The sequence below is a fragment of the Equus quagga genome, chromosome 15 (assembly GCF_021613505.1).
Source record: "Equus quagga isolate Etosha38 chromosome 15, UCLA_HA_Equagga_1.0, whole genome shotgun sequence".
Taxonomy (NCBI): domain Eukaryota; kingdom Metazoa; phylum Chordata; class Mammalia; order Perissodactyla; family Equidae; genus Equus; species Equus quagga.
In genome coordinates this window covers 47,086,877-47,109,840 of record NC_060281.1, presented here as the reverse complement: position 1 = coordinate 47,109,840, position 22,964 = coordinate 47,086,877, and the positions used below count along the sequence as shown (strand labels likewise).

Below are 22,964 nucleotides of genomic sequence, written 5' to 3'. Positions count from 1 at the left end.
TATTTGACAATGTAAAAGTAGCGGGTGAAGCAGTTCTAAAAAAATCTACCTACTGCTATAACACACCATAAAGAAAAATTAATTCAAAATGGATCAACAACCTAAACAGAAGAACTAAAATCATAAACTCTTAGAAGAAAACCTCGGAGGTATATTGTCATGACCATGGATTTGGCAATGGAGTCTTAGAGACGACATTAAAAGCACAAGTAAAGAAAAAAACTGAACTTCACCAAAATTAAAAGCCTTTGTGCATATAAACACTTTATTAGGGGGCTGACCCCATGGCCAAGCGGTTAAGTTTGTGTACTCCACTTTGGCAACCCAGGGTTTGCCAGCTTGGATCCTGGGCATGGACCTATGGACCCGCTCATCAAGCCATGCTGTGGTGGCATCCCACAAACAAGAACTAGAATGACCTACAACTAGCATATACAACTATGTACTGGGACTTTGGGGAGGGGGGAAAAAAAAAGAGGAAGATTGGCAACAGATGTTAGTTCAGGGCCAATGTTCCTCACCAAAAAGTATACTTTAAAAAAATAAATAAAAATAAAGACATTATTAAGAAAGTGAAAAGATGATTTACTGAATGGGAGAAAATATTTTCAAATCATATATCTGATAAGGATCTAGTATCCAGACTATATAAAAGTGCTTTTATCTCACAACAAAAAGACAAACCAATTTCAAAATGGGCAAAAGACTTAAACAGACATTTCTCCCAAGAAGACATATAAAGGGCCAACAAGCACATGAAAAAATGTTCAACGCTATTAGTCATTAGGGAAATGCACATCAAAAGCACAAAGTATCATTTCATACCCACCAGAATGGCTATAATCAAAGGACAGAAAATAATAAGCATGGTGAGAATGTGGAGAAATTAGAACTCTCATACACTGCTGGTGGGAAGGCGAAAGGAGCCAGCTACTGAGAAAAACAATTTTGTACTTCCTCAAAAAGTTAAATACATAACTACCATTTGATTCATCAACTCCATTTCTAGGTCTAGGTACATACTCCAAAGGGTTAAAACTACTATTCAAAGAAATACAAGTACATGCATAGTTGTAATAGCACTATTCACAACAGCCAAAAGGTGGAAAACAGCCCAAACGTCCATCAGTGGATGAATAGATAAATTATGATATATTCACACAATGGAATATCATTCAGCCATAAAAAGAATGAAGTACTGATACATACTACAACACGGATGAACGCTGAAAACAGTATGTGAAAGAAGCCAGATGCAAAAAGTCATAGTGTATGATTCCAGAATAGGTAAAAACAAAGAAACAGAACACAGATTGGTGGCTGCCAGGAGTTGGGGGAAAGGGAAAATGGGGAGCAACTATTTTATGGGTACAGGTTTCCTTTGGGGAGTGATAAAAATGTTTTGGAACTAGATAGAGGTAGTGGTTGCACAACACTGTGAATGCACTAAACACCACTGACTGTTCCCTTTAAAATGATTTTATCTTACGTCAATTTCACCTCAATAACAAACATATGCAAAAAACGAAACACCATATCTACCCTCTTATAACTGTCAAAACAAAGAAAACATATGCTTTTATCACTTTATCCCATTCTGTCTTCCTTTGTAATCAAAATTAAATTGCTTTTAGTAATTTAAGTTAAATTTTAAGGATTCCTTGAAGTGTACTCAAAGAGATGGAAAAAGAAAACAATGGAAAAAGAGGTTCCTGTCACAAAGTAATTAATCATGACTTTCACATTTTCAATGAGCTTTTTTTCCTTCTTTTTCTTTTGGTGAGGAAGATTGGTCCTGAACTAACATCTGTTGCCAACCTTCCTCTTTTTTCTTGAGGAAGACTGTGGCTGAGCTAACATCTGTGCCAGTCTTCCTCTCTTTCGTATGTGGGACACCACCACAGCATGGCTTGATGAGAGGTGTGTAGGTCTGCGCCTGGGATCTGAACCCACAAATCCTGGGTGCCAAGTGGAGCATGTGAACCGAACCACTACACCACCGGGCCAGCCCCTCAATCAGCTTTTTAATGACAGAAGTAGTGAGAATCAGAGGTGTCAACATAAGAACAGTTCTCACAATTCAATATGCCACTCATAATAAACTCTCAAAATCTAGGTAATTTCCCCAGATGTAATGAAACACAAAAGTTGTTTTAACAAATTGTTGCTCATTCAGTTACGATTGGTAAAAACTGGAAAGAATTTTAACACCTTTCCTCACAACTAGGCATGAAAATGGTAATTTGAATAGGGTTTTCCTCCTGAGCTCAAAAAAGAAAAAAAATCTTGTGGTAAGAAGTACACCTGAAATGTGCTTGTTACTTTCTCAAGGCTATTTATTCAATAAAAATTAGGATTGCAAACATATCAGTCAAATTCTTATTTTGCGCCACTCTCATAATCTATGCTCTTATCTTCCCGATTACCCAAAGCCAAAGATCTCTCTAGCTTCTATGTCCCGACTCTCTGATTTATTTCTTAATCTATCTTTTGAGGGAGGATCTAGTTTATAAAAACTCTGAAACTCAGCAAATAGCCAAAGAAACATTTCTGGATAGGGCAAGAGCCCCTTAACTGATGTCCCAGCCTATAATATCCGACTCTCAACCACACCCTCACTCAACACATTGCTGTGACTCCACAATACCCATCTCACCCCCATATAAAGATCATTCAATGTTTTCCTACTACACTCAGATTAAAATCCAACTCTTTAGCATAGCAGTCAAGAATTTTCAGGATTTAAAGCTACGTCTCAACCTCAGACAAATTATTCGCAATTTTCAAACTATGTCATGTCCTCTTGTTCTCTTTCATTTGCTGTTTTTTCTTGGATAAAATGCCCTCGTTCCAAAATTCTTGACCTAACTCAGCCCAGATGATTCTCCATTTCTCAAACACTTGAAAGAAAACCACCACTATCACAACAAAATCCTATGATTTAATTAACTGAGTACTCAGTTTCTTTCCCTCAGTTACGCCCATTTCTTGAGTTTAGAAATTACATATCATGATCTGCAGGGGTCAGCATAACGCTTAACCATAAAAATGCTTGTGAACTGAAGAGTAAACCTAGAGATGGAATCCATAGCAATTACAAGGTAGACAACCCTTGGATTTCTTACAATGAGATTTCATTAATAATAAACTGTCACTTTATCTTGACTCATCAAAGACAGTGGATAAATTTGCTGTTGTGACTATCCCTCTCACAACCAAATGGTAACATTTACACTTAGGGAGCCAAATATATCCAAAGAAAATTACTAAAAAGCATTGTCAAAAGGCTGATTCTAGCTTCTATTTGCTTTTCCGAGCTAAGTTCATTCAAACGAAAGAAAGCATTTACAAGACCTGCCAAAGGTGAAAGAAAGAATTTGAAATACTATTTACTGTATGCAACTATTTTTATGTTGAAATTGGTGAGAAATTTTTACTTACCTGAACTACTTGTAATTGGTTCTGAAATACTAGTAGAGCCAGAAAGTTCAGCTGTTTTTGCAACAGGCACACTAAATGTAAATCCAATCTGTAAAGAGAAACAGTATCCTTTAACCGTCAATTTCGTTTTAAACAAATATCAAATATAGAGTATTTTTAAATTCCAAGTAAAAAAAACATTGAATTTCATGCATTCTAAGATTCGTAGTTTTTCATATTTTACAATCTCTAAAATTGGGACGCTTCTTATAATGAATGGTGTGTCATAGTTTAACAGCAGCATTTTTAATTTCTTAAGCATTGTTTTCCGTCAGAGCAGTACATAAAATAACGTGTTTCTAATGCCTAGTTCTCGGTTTCTAAATGCCATTTTCCAATAAAAAGTATGAAACTTTTTGGACAACAGACAGATTTCAGGTATGAGGCAAGGAAATTACACAATGATCTAGAATATCTAGTTCTGACAGAAAACAAGGACAGAGTGAAAAACGGAAGGCAAAATGTTAAAATGATACACGTGCCAAATAAGGGTGGGGCAACTTAAACATTAAACTTATGTATTATTCTTCCCTCAAAATAGTTACTTCGTAATTATAAAACAAATATACATTATGGGACATAAAAAATTCAAAACTTTTCTAGATTAAAGGCAATTCAAGAGACATGCTAACTAAATGCAATATGATTTAGTTGATTAGGTCTTAATCTTAATCAAATCTAGGACCAAGAGAAACAAAACAGCAATTAAAGGACAGTCTGGAGCTGATGGGGAAATCTGAATATGGATTATGTTATCATTATATCATGTTAAATTTGGGGGGTATGATAACTGTACTGTGGGTATGCAAAGGAATGTCCTTTTTCTTAGGGAATACATGGAAAAGTATTAAGGGTATCAAGATGTTTGCATCTCAACTTTCTAATAGTACATGAGAAAATGTGTATGTGTGTACGTATATATGCAGTGAAAAATATATAGGTGTTTACTCATCCAAGTTTTCTGTACATTGAAATTTTTTCATAAGTCAGAAGAAAACTAGTGGGACTTCTTACCACCAAGGGCATCATGGATTTGATAAAACTACAGTATGCCTTTGAAACCAATAAACATGAAATATTCCTTGATTGCTACTTACAGATGATGGAGGTAGTACATCTGCCTCAGTAGATTTTACAATTGGAGATGAAAATCTAAACATGGGACTGCCAGTGCTGTTTGGAGAGGTCATTTGTACCTGGTTTTCCAAATTATTAAAGAAATGAAACAGAACATTTCAGAAAAAGAAACTGACATTAAAATTGACCTTAAGCAAATTAATTATTCCAAAGAAGCCAAAAGCAATTTTTTTCCCTTTCAGATTTAAAAATCACTTTTTAACTTCTGAAAAATATTTAACAGCAACTGCTATAAAATCTAGCTTCCTCCTGGAAGAGAAGTATACATTATCTTAGAGGTGAGTATTTGCCTACTATAAAATATGCTCAGGAAAAATAAAAGCCAGGAAGAAAGCAAAAAAATTTCAGGAGCAGATTAAAGATGTTAATCCTACCTGAGAAACAAAAACATAAATCCATTCTTAACCAAAAAAGGTAGCTTAATGGAAACAGTGTTTAATAACAAACTTACAATCATCTCTTTCTCTAACATATTGCATAAGAATTGAAGAACACTTCTATTATAATGTATCCCTTATAATGTAAATTTTAAAAAAAAGCAAAACACAATTTCCATTTTTCTCTTCTTACTCTGTTATTAACTTCCATAGTGAAAATTAATCACTGCTTTAAATAGATAATACATTTTTAAAAATAAAGAATAAGAACAAAAATCACCTCTATTTGTACAATGGTTCTATACCTTGTTTGTTAATGACTGCGAAGGACTAATGGGTGATGGAGAGGAGGTTGTGATCACCGAGGAACTAAAATTGAAGCTAGGTAGTGAAGAACTGGTGATGGGTAGAGAGATTTTCGGCAATACTGGTACTTCCATTTCCTACAACACGACACAAATTTTATAATGATGTAGTCCATTTTTCATGTCATTCTTTTATCTATACTTATTTTCAAATAGAACTGATATAGCTACAGGTAAATTTAAAATAGGGAGAAGGTAGCACCATGCAGTGTTAACAAGGCGGGCTCTTGAATCAAAAGAACTAAACAAGATTTGAATCCCAGCTGTGCTACCAGCCAGCCATGTGACTTTGTGAACCTAAGCACCCTGACTACCAATTTCCTAAATGGTGAAAATGAGAAAAAATTTAATACACCATAGTTTGGGTATTAATATGAAACAAAGTTATATACGGTCTTGGCACGTAAAATAAGCACTTAATAAACTTCAGTACTGATGAATCTGGAGAACTGCCTTGCTTTTTAACTCAACACAGCAAAGACCACTCCAAGTCTCAAATGACCCAGATTAAGAGTAAACACAAAGAGTTTGCTTCTGCTAATGGTGGAGTAACTCGTATCTGACCAATGCTGTGACCGGCAACAATGCTAAACTTAAATACATAAAAAACAACCATCTGAAAACAATGGGAAGCAACCAAAAGCAAGCAGAAACTGGAGGGGGAGAAGATACTTAGAAGAAGAGAAGGATACTGAGTAAGCTTCTTGTTCTCTTTCAACTGGTGCCACTGGATGGGTGAAATTCAGAGAGGAAACTGCAATCTGTTGGTTAAGGAATCAGAGAACAGACTAGGGAACCACAGCAGCTAGAAAATGAGGGAAGACGCAAGAATGAAGAGCTCCAGAAGGGGAGCCCAACGTCTGCATATAAACTGTTCAAATCTCTGGCAGACCTGTAAACGACATGTGTGTGAAGCAGATACTAAAGAGCCAACTAAGACTAAAGCGTTTCAGCTGCCACCGACAAAGGAGAAAGAGTTCAGATACGTTCACTGCCAGCTCTCACAAACTGAGTACTTCAAATGCATGTAGTTTATCGGACATAAATCATCCTCAGTAAAGCCAACTCCCACCCTCAAAAAACGCAAAATAAACATGCTTTCAAATAAAACCAGTCTAAGAGTATCTATTGCCATAAATCTGCTCGACAAGTTCTTCCGGGTGAAGGGAAATGGCAGCACGTGGGAACTAAGATTTCTGGAAGAAATGGACACTTTTAACTCCCATCTCTCAACAATTTAATAGACTAATCAGACACACCCCCACCCCCAAGAAAAAAATTCAGCAAGAACAAAGGTCTAAGAAACACTATCAATCATCTTATCTAACTGACATCTACAGAACACTATTCTTCAAAACTGCAGAACATACATTCCCCAAGGTTCATCAGGTAGACCACATGCTGGGCTATAAAACATGTCTCCATACATTTCAAAACATTAACATCATAATTAAACACATTTCTAAATAATCCATGGATCATATAAGAAATCAAACAGGAAATTAACAAAAAACAAAAAGCACTACTATAAATCTTCTAGAAGAAAACAGGAGAACTGTTTTGCAGCCTGGGGATGGGCAAAGGTTTCTCAGGACACAAAGAACAGTAAAAATAATGGGGGGAAAAAAGATAAATTCAAACTTCATAAGATTTAGAACAACTGCTGATCAAAAGATTCTGTTAAGAAAATGAATTGGCAAGCCAGATTGGGAGAAAATATTTCTAAGATATGTATATGACAAAGTACTTGGGTTAAGAATTTATAAAGAGCTCCTGTAACAACTCAATAATAAGACAACCCAATTTTTAAAAGAGCAAAAGATCCAAACAGACACCTCACAAAGGAAGATACACTAATGGCCTTTAAGCTCATAAAGAAGAACACAACATTATCAGCCATCAGTGAAATATAAATTAAAATTATGAGATATTTGGGGCTGGCCCAGTGGTGTAGTGGTTAAGTTTGCATGCTCTGCTTTGGAGGTTTGGGGTTCGTGGGTTGGGATCCCAAGTGCAGACCTACATATCACTCATCAAGCCATGCTGCGGTGGCATCCCACATACAAAATGGAGGCAGACTGGCAGAGATATTAGCTCAGCCACAATCTTCCTCAAGCAAAAAGGAGGAAGACTGGCAACAGATGTTAGTTCAGGGCCAATCTTCCTCACCAAAAAAACAAACAACAACAAAATTTACACAATACCATCACACAAAGCAGAATGGCTAAAATTAAAAAGATGACAATCAACTACTGGTAAGGATGTGGAGTAGTAGAAAAGCTGTTGGTGGCAGTGTAAAATGTTACAATCACTTTGGGGAAAACAATGTGGCAGTTGCTTAAAAAGTTAAACATGGGGCCAGCGCAGTGGCATAGTGGTCAGGTTCACATACTCTGCTTTGGTGGCCCAAGGTTCACAGGTTCGGATCCCAGGAATGGACCTACACACTGCTCATAAAGCTATGCTTGATGAATCAGGGACAATCTTCCTCAAGTAAAAAGGGGAGGACTGGCAACAGATGTTAGCTCAGGGCCAATCTTCCTCACCAAAAAAAAAAAAGTTGAACACATACCAAACAACCTCACACCTCCACTTCCAGGTATTCACTCCAAGAGAAATAAACGTGTACAAAAAGGTACAAGAATAGGAATGTTTACAGCAGCTTTATTCATAATAGCTAGGCACAAAAGAAAAACTATATTGATACGAAGTTCCAGAACAAGCAAAACCAATATATGGTGGAAAAAATGAGAATACTGATTGCCCCCAGGGTAGCAGGTAATGACTACTGACTAAGAAGGAGCATAAGTAAACTTTCTGGAGTCACAGAAATGTCTGACACCTTCATAGGAGTCTGCATTACACAGGTATAAACATTTGTCAAATTCATCAAATGGTATACCTAAGACTTTTACATTTTACTATATGTACATCTTCACTAAGTTAAAAAACAATAAATATTTAACTCTAGTTCATGCTATGTAAGCTAAAGAATCTGAGGGTGAAGTGTACTGATGTCTTCAACTTACACTGAATGCACCTGAAAAATAGTAAGATGGCTATTTATCGGACAAAGCAAACAACAAAATATTAGAACCTAATCTTCCTCAGCACCATCACCAACAACAAAACATACATAGTCCCTGCCCCTAGGGAACTGGCTACACCTGTTGGGTCACAAAAATGCCAACTATTAGGGAAAAAAAAAAAAAGATGCATTTGGCTATTTCTGTAGGGAAATGTCTTCCCTTCTCCAACCCTTAGCCTTATTTTCTCGCCTTTAAACCCTTACAACACCTGGACACATCAAATGAATAACCTATATCTCATGCTAACTCATTAAGCTACATACGTGGCCATACTGGTTCCTTATTTTATTAACCTGAACTGACTCTAAATTTGATTCCTATTCACCAAAATTTTAACTTAGTTCATCAGAAGCAGGTCCCAAATTTGGGAGAAAGAAAGTCGGAAATTCTTACCGGATGCTTACAGACACCTCAAGCTGAACACAAAAATCATCAAATATGTGACTTACTATATAATACCTTTATAATACCCTTCACATGAGGTAGTTACTACTGTTGTAGATGAGGAAACAGAGGCAGGGAGATATATGGCCTAATTTCATACTGCTATTAAATGGCAGACATCCTACAGACACACACTCAATATATTTATTCTTCTTATCCTCATTTTACAGATGAAGGTGATGTACAAAGAGGTTAATTTGACCAAGGTCACTCACAGCTAGTAAGTGGCAGGATGACCTGACATGACAATATCAAGCAATTAAATCTCCCCAAACTCAGTCTTATTATATACTGCTTATATATTCTCTATCAATGAGCTTTTTCATTATAAAACCCAGACTGATATCACAGTAGAGGCAAAATGCCAATATGTTTAGTGACTGACACACAATCTTCACAAATTCTGGAATCTAAGATAAGGTGAAAGCTAAAACACGCTCTTATTACCTCATATTGCGAAATGGGTTATTTTCAACATAGTTCTAGTAACCTGAATGTTTAGTGAATCAAAATGCACCAATCCCTGTTAAGCTGCAACAGTATCTGAAACTAGCATAATTTGTTTACATTCAATTAAAAATAAAACTTCTTCCATTTGACCTTTCCTGAAAGCCTTCATTAAAATACCTACAAAAATGAATCTTCTATTACTAAAAAGTCTCATTAACTGTAACAATTAAGAAACAACCACGGCAACATATTTGACACCTGAAACAAAAAAACAGCACTGGATAGTAATTAAGTAAGGAAGTATCTATCCTAATCTATTAGATAAAAAACACAGTGTAGGTAGAAAATTTGGAGCAGCCAACTATTAGTACCTCTTTCCTCAGAAATGTGGAGACTATAACCCCAGTGTGGAACAGAGCTAGGGACAGGAGTCGGGTGAGGCATCTTGGGATGTAAAATTGGCAGTTGGCAGTTGGCTGGAATGAAGAGAGGGGGCCCAGAGAAGGGGGGAGTTGATAAAGAGGTCTCAGGGGTTAGATTTTCATAAAGCTCCACAGTTAGCATACCAGGTAATAAGAACAAAAGTAAATAAATTTTTAACCCCTCCCTGCAAAAGTCTCAATACATCAAAGTCATACTAAATATATATCTGCAAGACAGCTAAAACTGAGCTACAGATATCAACTAAAGATCTGAGAAACTCTGTCTTTAAAAATCGAAACCAAAGTGACATAAGCAAAATTCACAAACTTGTCTTCTGGCAAACACCAAACCAAGCGAATGTTTTCCTTATACAAGGATAAACTTTAAAAAAGTAGGGTCATGAATTTTACTGAGAAATATAAAAGCTTGTCTAAAGAAAAAGCTCATGCTACAGTAATCAGATACTAATCTCCTTATGTATACAAAGTAAGCCAAATCTTTTTCGAAAATTTATTTTCTTATTGAGGTAACACTGATTTATACATTATACAAATTTCAGGTGTATGTCCTTGTATTTAGACTTCTGTATAGACTACACCACGTTCACCACCTAAAGTCTAGCTGCCATCCGTCACCATACAAATGTGCCCCTTTTTCCTTCCCCTCATCTCCCTCCCTTCTGGTAACCACTATCCATTCTCTGTAAATATGTTTGTTTCTTTGTTTTTATCTTCCACATATGAGTGAAATCATATGGCATTTGGCTTTCTCTGACTTATTTTGCTTGACATAATACCCTCAAAGTCCATCCATATTGTTGCAAATGGCAAGATTTCATCTTTTCTTTATAGCTGAGTAGTATTCCATTGTATGTATGTACCACATCTTCTTTACCTGTTCATCCATCAATGGACACTTAGGTTGTTTCCAAGTCTTGGCTACTGTGAGCAATGCTGCAATGAACATAGGGGTGTGCGCACATATCTTTTTAAATTAGTGTTCTTGTATCCTTCGGATAAACACCCAGAACTGGAATAACTGGATCATACGGTACCTCCATTTTTAATTTTTTGAGGAATCCCCATACTGTTTTCCACAGTGGCTGTACCAATTTACCTTCTTACCAGCAGTGTACGAGGGTTCCCTTTTCTCTACATCCTCTCCAACGCTTATTTCTTGTCTTTTTAACTATAGCCATTCTGACGGGCATGAGATGGTATCTTATTGTGGTTTTGATCTACATTTCCCTAAAAATTAGTGATGCTGAACATCTTTTCATGTGCCTGTTGGCCATCTGTATATCTTCTTTGGAAAAATGTCTGTTCAGATCCTCTGCCTTTTTGTGTGTGTGTGCGTGCAAGGAAGATCAGACCTGAGCTAACATTCATGCCGATCTTCCTCAACTTTGTACACGGGATGCCTCCACAGCACGGCTGGCCAGTGGAGTAGGTCTGCATCTGGGATCTGAAGCCACTAACCTGGGCCCCCAAAGTGGAGTGCATGGAACTTTAACTACTTGGCCATGGGGCTGGCCTCCCATGGGTTTTTCTTTTTGCTGAGGAAGATTCCCCCCGAGCTAACATCCATTGCCAATCTTCCTCTTTCCTTTTATGTGAGCCACCACCACAGCATGGCCACTAACAGACAAGTGGTATAGGTCTGCAGCTGGGATGCAAACCCAGGCCACTGAAGTGGAGTGGGCCAAACTTAACCACTACGCCACCGGGGCTGGGCCCCAGGCCCATTTTTCAATCAAGTTTCTGTTGTTGAGCTGCACAAGTTCTTTATATATTTTTGACTATTAACCCTTTATGAGATATATGATTTGCAAATATCTTCGACTGGTAGGGTTGCGTTTTCATTTTGTTGATGGCTTCCTTGGCTGTGCAGCAGCTGTTTAATTTGATGTAGTCCCATTTGTTTATTTTTTCTTTTGTTTCCCTTGCCTGAGGAGACACATTCAAAAAGATACTGCTAAGACTGAGGTCAAAGAGCGTACTGCCCATGTTTTCTTCTAGGGGTTTTATGGCTTCAGCTCTTACATTCAAGTCTTTAACCAACATCAAGTGCACTAACATTCACATTTTAGGCATCCCAAAAAGAGAGAAATAAAGGGACAGAGAATTTACCTGAAGAAATAACAGCTTGATGTTTGTCCCAGAGTGCCTTAAACTGTCCTCCTCCTGTTTAATTCTTTTTTCTTTGTTCTGTTCAGCTTTGGTGATTTCCTCTACTCTGTCGTCCAGATTGCTGACCCATTCTTCTGTGTTATCTACTCTGCTGCTGATTCCCTCTAGTGAAAGTTTCATTTCAGTCATTGTATTTCACAGCTCTGATTGGTTCTTTTTTATATTTTCTAATTCTTTGCTGAAGTTCTCACTGTGCTCATCTAGTCTCTTGAGTTCAGTGAGCATCCTTATGACCAATGCTTTGTACTCTTTATCAGGTAGATTGTTCATCTCTGTTTTGTTTAGTTTTTTTCCTAAGGATTTGTCCTGTTCTTTTATTTGGGACACATTCCTCTGTCTCAGATTGCCTACCTCTCTGTGCTTATTTCTATGCATTTGGTAGATCCACTACATCTCCTGATCTTGGAAATGTAGCATTATGTGAGAGATGTCTTATGGGGCCCAGCAGTGTGCTCTCCTCTCATCACCTGTACCAAATGCTCGAGGGATGTCCCCTGTATGGCCTGTGTGTGCCCTTCTTTTGTGGCGGGGCCACTATTGCTGTGGGCAGCATGGCTGTGGTTAGCTTGCTCTTGGACAGCACACTGTATCTCTGCCTCTTCCACTTCTCTCTGTGTTGTCCCTTGTTACAGAGGTTCTTTTCACTGAGTTTCCAGATCTCAGAGAAAATTAATCCACATGTAGTTGTAGGTCTGTTGTGTCCAATGGAGGAGGTGAGCTCAGGGTCCTTCTATGCCACCAGCTTCCAAAAACTCCCATTTCTTAAATGTAACTAATCTCGTCTACGTAAAGAGCTTTAATGACAAAAGAAAACTGATTTGCTTAGAAAACTGCAAACTTTTAAATACTGTATGATCAATGGCATTCAAGACTTTAGTTTTCTTTCAAGATAGTAGAATACATTAATACAGTCCCTCCCTTCACAACAGTCCAACAGAGCAACAAGTAGAACCTAAGGGAAAGACAGCCTCACCACTAGTAACTGAGTCAAGTCCCCTAGCCTAATCTCAAATATCAGGACAAGGCAGGCTATACGGAAGAAAACTCAAATGCTGAAGTCTGCTTCTAGTGAGTCAGAGAGGCACAACTACGAAACTGCTAAATCAGAAAAGAGATAAAGAAAAAATGAGGAAGAAAGACCTTCCAATCTAAGTAAGCCTGCAAAGCAAATACCAATAAACATGAAGAAAATCACCACTGATACATACAACAATTTCAATCAAAATACGATTTCATACTTAAGAGAAACTGTTATAGAAGACCTCCTGTTTCAAAGCCTAAAAACATACTCTTAAGAAACTCATGAGTCAGTGAGGAAGTCACAAATGAAATTTTAATTAGAAACAAACTACAAATGAAAGCACTATGTATCAAAACTTAAATGATCCAGCTAGGCTGAAATTCATTTACAGAAAGACTGAAATGAAACCTGAATTCAACTTTAGTTAGAAAACAAATAGAGCAACCTACAGACAGAAAGGTTAATCTAACCAATCTTCAGTTAAACCCTACCTTCTTCAAACTTTCATGCCCAGAATATATAAAGAACTCTTCCTAATAAAAGAAATAACCCAATAGAAAAAACGGAGAAAGGAAGAGAAAACCGAAATGGCCAAGAAACTCATAAAAAGATCTCTCCCCTCTCTAGTAAATAAGGAAATGAAAATAAAACTCCAATGGCATACCATTTCACCTTCATCACATTAGCAAAACTTTAAAAATCAACAAAATCAAGTAGTGGTAAGGATAAAGAAAAAGCAGATCTATCTACTATCATGGGGAAGTGTTATGTAAAACTACCTGGAAGAGCAATACGGCAACATCTAATACGTTTGAAGATATGTATCATCTCCTATAATCCAATAATTCCATTCCTAAACAGCCTATGGAAAATACTGCATGTGTGCTAAGGGAGAAGTGCATAAATATCCACCTGAGGAAGTATTAGGAATCAACCCCTATGTACCCTGCAGAATGAATTTTGGTAATCTTCATACCAGATTATATCTAACAGTGAAATTAAATAACCGAGAGTTACCTTTCACAACACTGATAAATTTCACAAATAATATGAAGAAAAAGGCAAGTGAGATGAATACATACAGTCTTAATCCATTTACGTAAATTTCAGAAATGGGCAAAACCTAACTATACAATAATATTAGGAGGGTCAAATAATTTCAATTACAATCTCTCTTATTTGAATAACTATGGCTTTTAAATGATATCTATGAAATTTAAGGTACTAGGTTAGGTTTTCTGTGTTGTCACAGTGAAGGAGATTAAAAAAGCCTAGTGGTTTAAAACACACACACACACACACACACACACACACACACACACACATTTACATTTTGAAGGGACTGCTTCGATGACAGATTATTCTTGTACTGGGTCTCCCCAAACCCCATCCTTCCCTGGGACCTCCAGGTCATCCCCCTCACCACCACACCACACCACACCAAAGCTTTTAATAAACTTCAAGAGTATTAAGTATATAACCCTACCTCCTCCTCTGGAGGTTTAGATGCCACAAAGCGTGTTCTTTCTCGTCTCATCTTGCCGCCTCCACTACCTACTCCAGAAGATAAACCATTGGCTGCAGACATACTGAAATTTGGGTAAGAAAAGCCACTAGGCAAAGAAAAAGAAAATTAAAACAAATGATATATTACTCTGGTCCATAACTTGTTAACTAACTGAATACTTAAAGCTTTAGAACTGTTAACAAGAAAATACGTGTTCAGCTGAAAGTGACTTTAAAGCTGACAGATTTTTGTGTGTGTAAAATTTCCAATTTTTTAACCTTATTAATCTTCAAAAATGCTTATGTAAATCAAACATACTTTACAAATTACACATGAAGTTTAGCTATAAAGTTGACATTACCTTTCTCGTTGTTCTCTCTTTTGTTCTGGTGTTACAGTTTTTTCATATCCAGTCTAGAAAACAATAAACACACCATATTTACATGCTTGCCTATTTGTTTTAATTTTCTTAATACCACCCTTCTATCTGTGAATGTTAATTTGGAAGTTAAATTTGGAATCAGGAACTTGAAGGTTTTTTTAGTTAATGAAGTCTGAAATTTGCAAGTTATAGTCTACTTTCTGAATGGTGACTAACAGTTACAGTGTGATTATATACATATAACGTCACCAAGCACAACTGTCCTTTCAACAAAAGAGTAGTATACAAAGTTAATATACTTACCAACCGCGAAAATATGTTCACTTATCTTTTGTTATGGCTTATTAAATACACAAGCAAATTTACAAAGATATTCCCTTCTGAAACAATTCTTTGCAACTTAGAGTTCCTCCACTGAAAGGAATCAGAGTTCCCTGGAGAAATGGCTGATTACAGGACAGCGCTGGGGCCAGAAACTCACAAGATAAGCCTGGATTATTTTATAATGTCAAAAAGCAACCAAGTGCTCAAAAAATGATGGGGAAATAATAAAAGGACACAGACACCAGTTCAAAGGCCAAATAGAGGAGAATATGAGCATAAGAATAAATAATACTAATAAAGGATTATAATCTTATTGAACATAAGAATTCAAGTTGACTTAAAAATATATAGATATGTAAATACATAAACAGAGAAAAGAAAACTCTTCTTACAGTAGAAAGTCAACTAGTAAATGTAGAATGAATGGTAGAATTAGAAAACCACTATTTGGCAATCTACTAACAATAGGTTCAGGTAAAAATCATCAATAATGCTAACACTAGTGGCTGAAAAGGATATTTATACTCTCAAAGTTATCTCCCCACAAGATACTATTAATTACAAAAGGTAAAATAGTAACTTTATAGTGGAGAAATGCCACTGACACCACCTTAACTAGTGATCACATTGTCAGTAATGGGAGGAATTGATAGTATGTGCCTCCTGATATGATACATTGAGAAGAGCTCAGCATCTAATCTGTGGTATTACTACCAAAAGTACGTAAGTGGAATCTAATCATGAGGAAACATCAGACATCCACATATTGCAGGACATTCTACACAGTAACTTACCTGAACTCTTCAGAAATATCAATGTTGTGAAACACAAAAAAAGAAATCCTTAAGCAACTACTCTAGACTACAGGAGATGAAGAGATGACAACTAAATGCAAGACATGTTCTTAGATTTTTTTTCTTTTGGGACAACTGCTAACATCTAAATAAAATCTGTAGGTTAAATAAAACTATTGTACCAATGTTAAGCTTCTGGTTTCGGTAAATGTTCTGCAGTTATGTGAGGGAATTCCTTGTTTGCAGAAAACACACAGAAAAAGATAAAGCAAATACAGCAAAACGTGTAGTTCTCAAAATTCTTCTCCCAAGTCTATAAATCCACAATTAGGTTCAAAATATTTTTAAAATTTTGATAAAGCAAATATGACAAAATGTTAATGACTAGTAAATCAAGATAAAAGAGTAATGGGCAAACACTGTACTATTCTTTCAACTTTAGTTTGAAAATTTTCAAGAAATTGGGTTATCATGAAGATTGAGATTAAATATAAAAAAGGGTAAATTGTAAGATGCTATATAAACACAATAAATACAAAAGAATGTGATTTAGTTAAATGACACAAGAAAACAGACAAATCCAGAATATGGCACATTTTATATGACAACTGGTCTGATCTCTTCAAATACCAATGTGACTAGCAATTCCATTCCTACAAATAAACCCAAGAGTAATATAAAAACATGTCCACAAAAAAAAACTTGTACACAAAAGTTCATAGTAGTATCATTCATTATAGTCAAAAAGGGAAAGCAACTCAAATGTCCCTCAACTGATGAACAGATAAACAAAATCTGGTATATCCAAACAATGAAATACTATTCAGCCATAAAAAGGAATGAAGTTCAAATACATGTTATGACATGGATGAACCTTAAAAACATTATGCTAAGTAAAATAAGCCAGTCAGAAGGGACTACATATTTTAAGATTCCATTTATATGAAATGTCCAGAATAAGCAAATCTATAGAGACAGATTAGTGGTTCCCAGGACTGGAGGGGTAGGAGTGGGGAGTGAGTGCTAACAGGTATGGGATTTTTTGGGGAGTGCAAGATGGTGATGAAAATCTCCTAAAATGGACTGTGGTGATGGATGAACCCTGTGAATATACTAAAACCACTGAACTGTACACTTTAATTTGGTGAATGGTATGGTCTCAGTAGAGCAGTTATTTTAAAACAAATTGGTGAGGGTGAAGATTTGAGGTCTAGAAAGACAAAATCAAAAGCAATGTGTGAAATTTTCTTGGATTCTAGTTCAAAAAAGCAGCTATAAACAACATTTGAATATGGACTAGATACAACACAATTATTAGGAAGGAACTGACATTAATTTCTTCAGAAATAGAAGACAGTACTTATGAGATGCATGCCAAAGTACTTAGGGGTGGGCAGACATAATGCCTGAAATTTATTTTCAAATATGTAGTTCAACAACACAAATAAAACACACAGATAAAACAAGTCTGGCAAAACTATTTAATCTAAACATTGAGTATATTCTAGTTTACTAGTAAATACTAATTTAGGATTTGATCAAAGTGCCAGCCATTTTAAAGGCATGCCAGTTCATAATCATCACTAATTCACAAACTTTATGCATTATTAGTTGCTAGGTTGCAATGATAGAGTACTTGTATTTTACATTATTTATTCTTATTCATTTTAATCAATATTCAAAGACTAGCAAAAATAAACACATACTCACACTGTGCTTTTTATCTATTCTTTGATTAGTCTTCCTTAATTCACCAGCTGGGGTCAGAGATGGTTTAAAATAAACAGTTCGATTTGCTGCTATGGAAACTGGTTTTGGGGTCATGAGTCTCTGAACAGGGGGATACTGAGAGTCCACCTTACAGGTAAATGGAAATCAAAGACAAATTTTTATTTTCATACATATCAATGATGCCTATCTAAAAATTATTTGACAGTAGCTAATATAACCTAGAGACTATGAGTATTTTCTAGAGAAATACCCAGTGGATGCAAACAAATACTAAGAGAAAAAACTGACAGTAATAGAACCAATGATGTATACAGAAAAAAAATGTTTATTTATAGATACATAAACACCTATATACATATCATCCCAAAATGGTTTCATAGATTGATTCATTCCAGACTTAATGACTTTCACACACATGTGCATACAACACACATGCACACACACAAAATAGGAACTATATTCAAAACCACTCCACAAATCTAAGCTTTTACAGAATGAATTTCAAATATATGAACTAAAACTAATTTTGCCACATTTCCTCCAAATTACTATCTAAATTTTCTTCAGCTGCAAATAAGATATTTTTAAACCAGCTATGAAAATATTTTATTTGCTAAAAATGTGAACTCTCTCCAAGTTAATTTTCCTCTATTGTTATTTAAAACTAAACCAAAAGTCTTATAATTTAAGTCTAATTAGTAGAGCACTGTTAAGAATTCCAAATCCTAAAATGTACTGGCTTTATTATCTAAGTGCACAAGTATTTTGTCAACAGTCTTTTGCTACACTGAAACACAGTAAAAGTCCTGCTGGTGTTAGACGACTATAAAACCAAGAACTTCTACTATGTCCAAAGACTGTAATACTATGAATACAGTCCTTTCACCCGGCAGCAACTGTGAACAACACTGGTTTCCAGGGCAAAGCCTCTGTACAGTTACTAGCTCTGCCCTAAATCCTCACCACAAGTGTGATCCTACAACTCAATGAGACAGTCTGTTTTGTAAACCCATCTGATTACATCCATGAAACCAGAACTACAATATTGTATTCTGCCCTTTATATACCCTTGCACTCATTAATAAAATTTTATTGATACTATACTCAACAATTAATAAATTTTTATTGAGGAAGACTTCTATTATGGTATAGTTTTTAAATTCTACTTCTTTTTTTTTTTTAAAGATTTTATTTTTTCCTTTTTCTCCCCAAAGCCCCCCGGTACATAGTTGTGTATTCTTCGTTGTGGGTTCTTCTAGTTGTGGCATGTGGGACGCTGCCTCAGCGTGGTCTGATGAGCAGTGCCATGTCCGCGCCCAGGATTCGAACTAACGAAACACTGGGCCGCCTGCTGCGGAGCGCGCGAACTTAACCACTCGGCCACGGGGCCAGCCCCTAAATTCTACTTCTTTTTAAACAATCTGATATAAATGGGAGTCTGATAAAAGCAGCTAACAGCTTAAATGAATGCCGTCAAAGCAGCTAATAATGGATTCCCTCTTGCCTGATTACAAATGTCCAGGTAATTCTAAAAATTGAGAAGCAACACCATCCCAAGAAAATCTCAATTTTAGCATTCTTCTCTGCATCAGAGTTTCAGTAAAAATAATTTACCAATATCTTGAATAGAGTCCTTGCAATTAATTCAGAGAATTATAATTTTAATCAATTATTTCTGGGGGAACTTGGTGTTGTAACAAATGTTTTCACAAATAAGGATCTGGGAATCTCCTTCCCCTGAAGGATACTTAACTAGCCACACACATAACCAACAAAAAATGGAACTCTTTAACCCTTGCTAGTTAAGCAAGCATTTTACTTTTTCCACAGTAACCTCCAAAGCTAATTTTAACCAAATACAATAAAAAGGGTTATCAAGATATAATCTATATTATATTTTTTACTAGCTCTGCTATCCTAGAACAGTATTTTGGCTGACAAATGAAAGATATGCCAATTTGAAATTCTATTACACACAACAGATATTTTTTTTTTTAAAGATTTTATTTTTCCTTTTTCTCCCAAAAGCCCCCCGGTACACAGTTGTATACTTTTAGTTGTGGGCCCTAGTTGTGGTATGTGGGATGCCGCCCCAGCATGGCCTGACAAGTGGTGCCATGTTCGCGCCCTGGATTCGAACCAGCGAAACCCTGGGCAGCCAAAGCGGAGTGTGCGAACTTAACCACTCGGCGATGGGGCCGGCCCCCAACACACATAACAGATTTGACATAATGTTTGTTAACAAGGAAAGTTTACCGAGATAACTATGTTCCATAAGGGTTTTAGTTCACTGAACTTCTAATTACTAAGCACTTCAAGCTCTGTTCACTTTTATTTTTGTTTATCAAAAGGCAAGAGTTACTCACGAAGACTGGCAAGATGCTGAAGATGGAAATGCCAATAACCAAAAACTACTGACTGAGCATCACTACATACACAGCGTTGTGCTAAGGCCCTCACAAGAGGTTACAATATCTAAGTAAAAAAACCTTATTTTTTAAACACGTTCCCTAATGACTATCAACTAAATGCACTTTGCATACTTGATAACTTAAAAATAAATACAACAAAACTGCTGATACTTTAAATAAATAAAAACTAAAGAAATATTACCTTTTCCCTTTTGGCCTGAAAGTCTGTGGTGGTATCTATCCCACTCCTATTAAGAGGCTGAAAAAATAAAACACTATTAGAATAGATGGGAAACTTTGAAAAATGACTTTCATCACCAATATATCTCTTAAAAAAGTTTAAAAATCAACTTACAGAATTCAGAGGAGAAGAAACAACAGATGGAATTCTTTTTGCATCCTGTTAATGTAGAAATAATAACAAAATTAAGATTTTTCACTAAACAAATTTTGTTACACTCCTGCATTTAATTGTGATTTTAAAAATTTACCGCTAGAGGGCTTGACATCTTCTCTAAAGACTGCAATATTCGCCGAGCTGTTGAACTAGTCACACCATAGGACTGTGCATTGAGTTGCTTAGCTTTCATCTGTCTTCTGACCGGTGCCTGTAAAGTAAACATTGTATTATTTGTTGGAAGCATAAACTCTAAAACACGTATTTCAGGCAATGAAAATGCTTACAAAATAGAATGGATGCCCAAAGTGAAACAGGGTTAAGGTGTTAGCAAAACTTTATCTCTGGGTGGTATCATTAAGTTTATCATCAACTTTTCCCTTTTGCCTTTATCAGAAATCCAGTTCCCTAAGAAATTACCCTTACAACCAGAAAAAAGTGATAAGACAGCATGCACCACTCTTAAGATCTGCCAGCTATGTTAAACGGGAAAAATTAGGTAACTGGTAAAATGTTCTAGCACTACCTTGATCCATTTATCTCTGATGTTTACGTCAAAGAACACTAAACTAATGAGAACGGCATTAAAATATTGGTTATTCTGGGTATTAAATAATATTTAGTTATAGTAAATTCTAAGATAGCTACACAAAGAGACTGTAATTTCTACTGCAATTGAAATTAAACATTTTAAATTGACTTGCTTCTCAAATTTTAATGTAAGAAAAATTTTAAATACTCGGCTATTTCTTAATAAATGACTTTTTAACTTTCTTAAAATTGGAGTTGAGGAAAAAACCTTATCAACAATGGACAAGTACCCTTTAACAGACAAGCTATGTTTACGAGTCAAATAGAAACACTCCCTTTTCTCAAGAATGCATTACAACATTTCAATAACCAAGTGACTACCACAAAACAAAGCAGTTTGGCAATGTTTAATATAAAAAAATACTATCACGATCAAAATATAACTGTTCCTACAAATAGCTGATAATATCTGAAAAAGTGAACTACAAGAACCACTTTAATGTTTCTCTGATACCAAATATTCAATATATTTTCAGAGTAGCTGCAACATTCTACATTAAAGATGCCCATTAAAGATTGCTGTTCAGGCCAGAGGCTTTGGCAAACATAGGCAACATTAAAATCCTCTAGGAAAACATGACAGTCTATTTTTTCACTGGATTCTACTAACCACTGGCTTCTCAGGGCCTCAGTTCACAAATCAATAAAATGGAACTGAATTAGAATCTTTAATATAGCTCCCAGCTCTAATGCTCTAGGAAAGGAACAGCAAAGAAATTTAATCCCAAATGTCAATGATAAACATTTGGAAGCCTGTGTTGAGAAGGATTCTATGCATATGCCAGGACTCAGCATTAAAAAGTACAGGATTCAATATAAGAAACAGAAGTAGCAGCAGGAATATACTCTGACTTGAACTATTCTGTGAATCATAGGCTTGGATAATCTTATCTTCTATTAACATGCTGAACTATTCTAATTGTAAAAATTTTTTTTAAAAAGATTAATATGAGCCGGTTTAAGCTTTAAGAAAAAGCTCCCTGTGTAACTCCAACATCCAGTTAACACTTTCTTAAGTAAAATACTGCCTTTCATGAGCACACTCAGAAATAAGACTCAAAACTACTGTTAATTATACATGGAAGCATCCTCTAATTAGGAAAGAACGCTAAAGAGAAGACAAAATCTTCCAATACACTTGTTTCTGTTATTTCTACGTCTGTCGTGGACTGTCATCTTTACACGGATTTCCCTCTCCAAAGCCTATATGCTTAAAGCACTATTGCTCCTCCATCTTCAAAATGCCAAAGCCTGTAACGCAAGCACCATAACATACACACAAAACAGAATTTTTACGATCCTCAAGAAATTCTTAGGACAAAGCATAGAATGCTGCAATTTACCTTTAGTTGATAATATGTTTTTAAAGTTATCAATTTCCGATTGTGCTCTGTTGATATGTAAATACAACTGATTTTGTATATTGATCTTGTATTTTGTGACCTTGAGAAGGTTTGTGTCTGTAATTCATCAGAAACATTGGTTTTGTAGCTTTCTTGTAATGTCTTTGTCCGGTTTTATTATCAGGGTAATGTTGGTCTCATAAATATGTTCGGAAGTATACTCTCATATTATATGAAAAAGCTTGTCTAGAATTGGTAATATTCCTTTCTTAAATGTTTGGTAGAATTCGCCAGGGAAGTTATCTGGGCCTAAAGTCTTCTTTGCTGGAAGGTTTTTCAGCTATGCATTCAATCATTGAACAGACTAGTCAGGCTATTTATTCTTGACTAATACCAAATAACGTGAAATACTTAGGTACAAATCTAACAAAATATGTGCAAGGTCTGTGTGATAAAAACTACAAAACACTGATTAAAGAAATTTAAAGACCTAAGTAATGGAGAAACAT

The 22,964-nt window shown here is 35.8% G+C and overlaps 1 protein-coding gene across 2 annotated transcripts in view; it reads right to left on the bottom strand.

Moving 5' to 3' along the window:
• Positions 1-22,964, bottom strand: part of NUP153 (nucleoporin 153) — a 70,683-nt gene that overhangs the window by 22,490 nt on the left and 25,229 nt on the right. The window contains exons 6-14 of one of the 2 annotated variants that reach the window (XM_046639646.1): positions 20,616-20,732; positions 20,480-20,524; positions 20,327-20,383; positions 17,693-17,839; positions 14,844-14,896; positions 14,462-14,588; positions 5,300-5,437; positions 4,578-4,676; positions 3,442-3,529 (exon numbers count right to left, since the gene is read on the bottom strand). In XM_046639646.1, coding sequence (XP_046495602.1) covers positions 3,442-3,529; positions 4,578-4,676; positions 5,300-5,437; positions 14,462-14,588; positions 14,844-14,896; positions 17,693-17,839; positions 20,327-20,383; positions 20,480-20,524; positions 20,616-20,732 — 871 coding nt within the window. The remainder of the gene's footprint in view (positions 1-3,441; positions 3,530-4,577; positions 4,677-5,299; positions 5,438-14,461; positions 14,589-14,843; positions 14,897-17,692; positions 17,840-20,326; positions 20,384-20,479; positions 20,525-20,615; positions 20,733-22,964) is intronic. The other variant, XM_046639647.1, reaches the window with a different exon arrangement.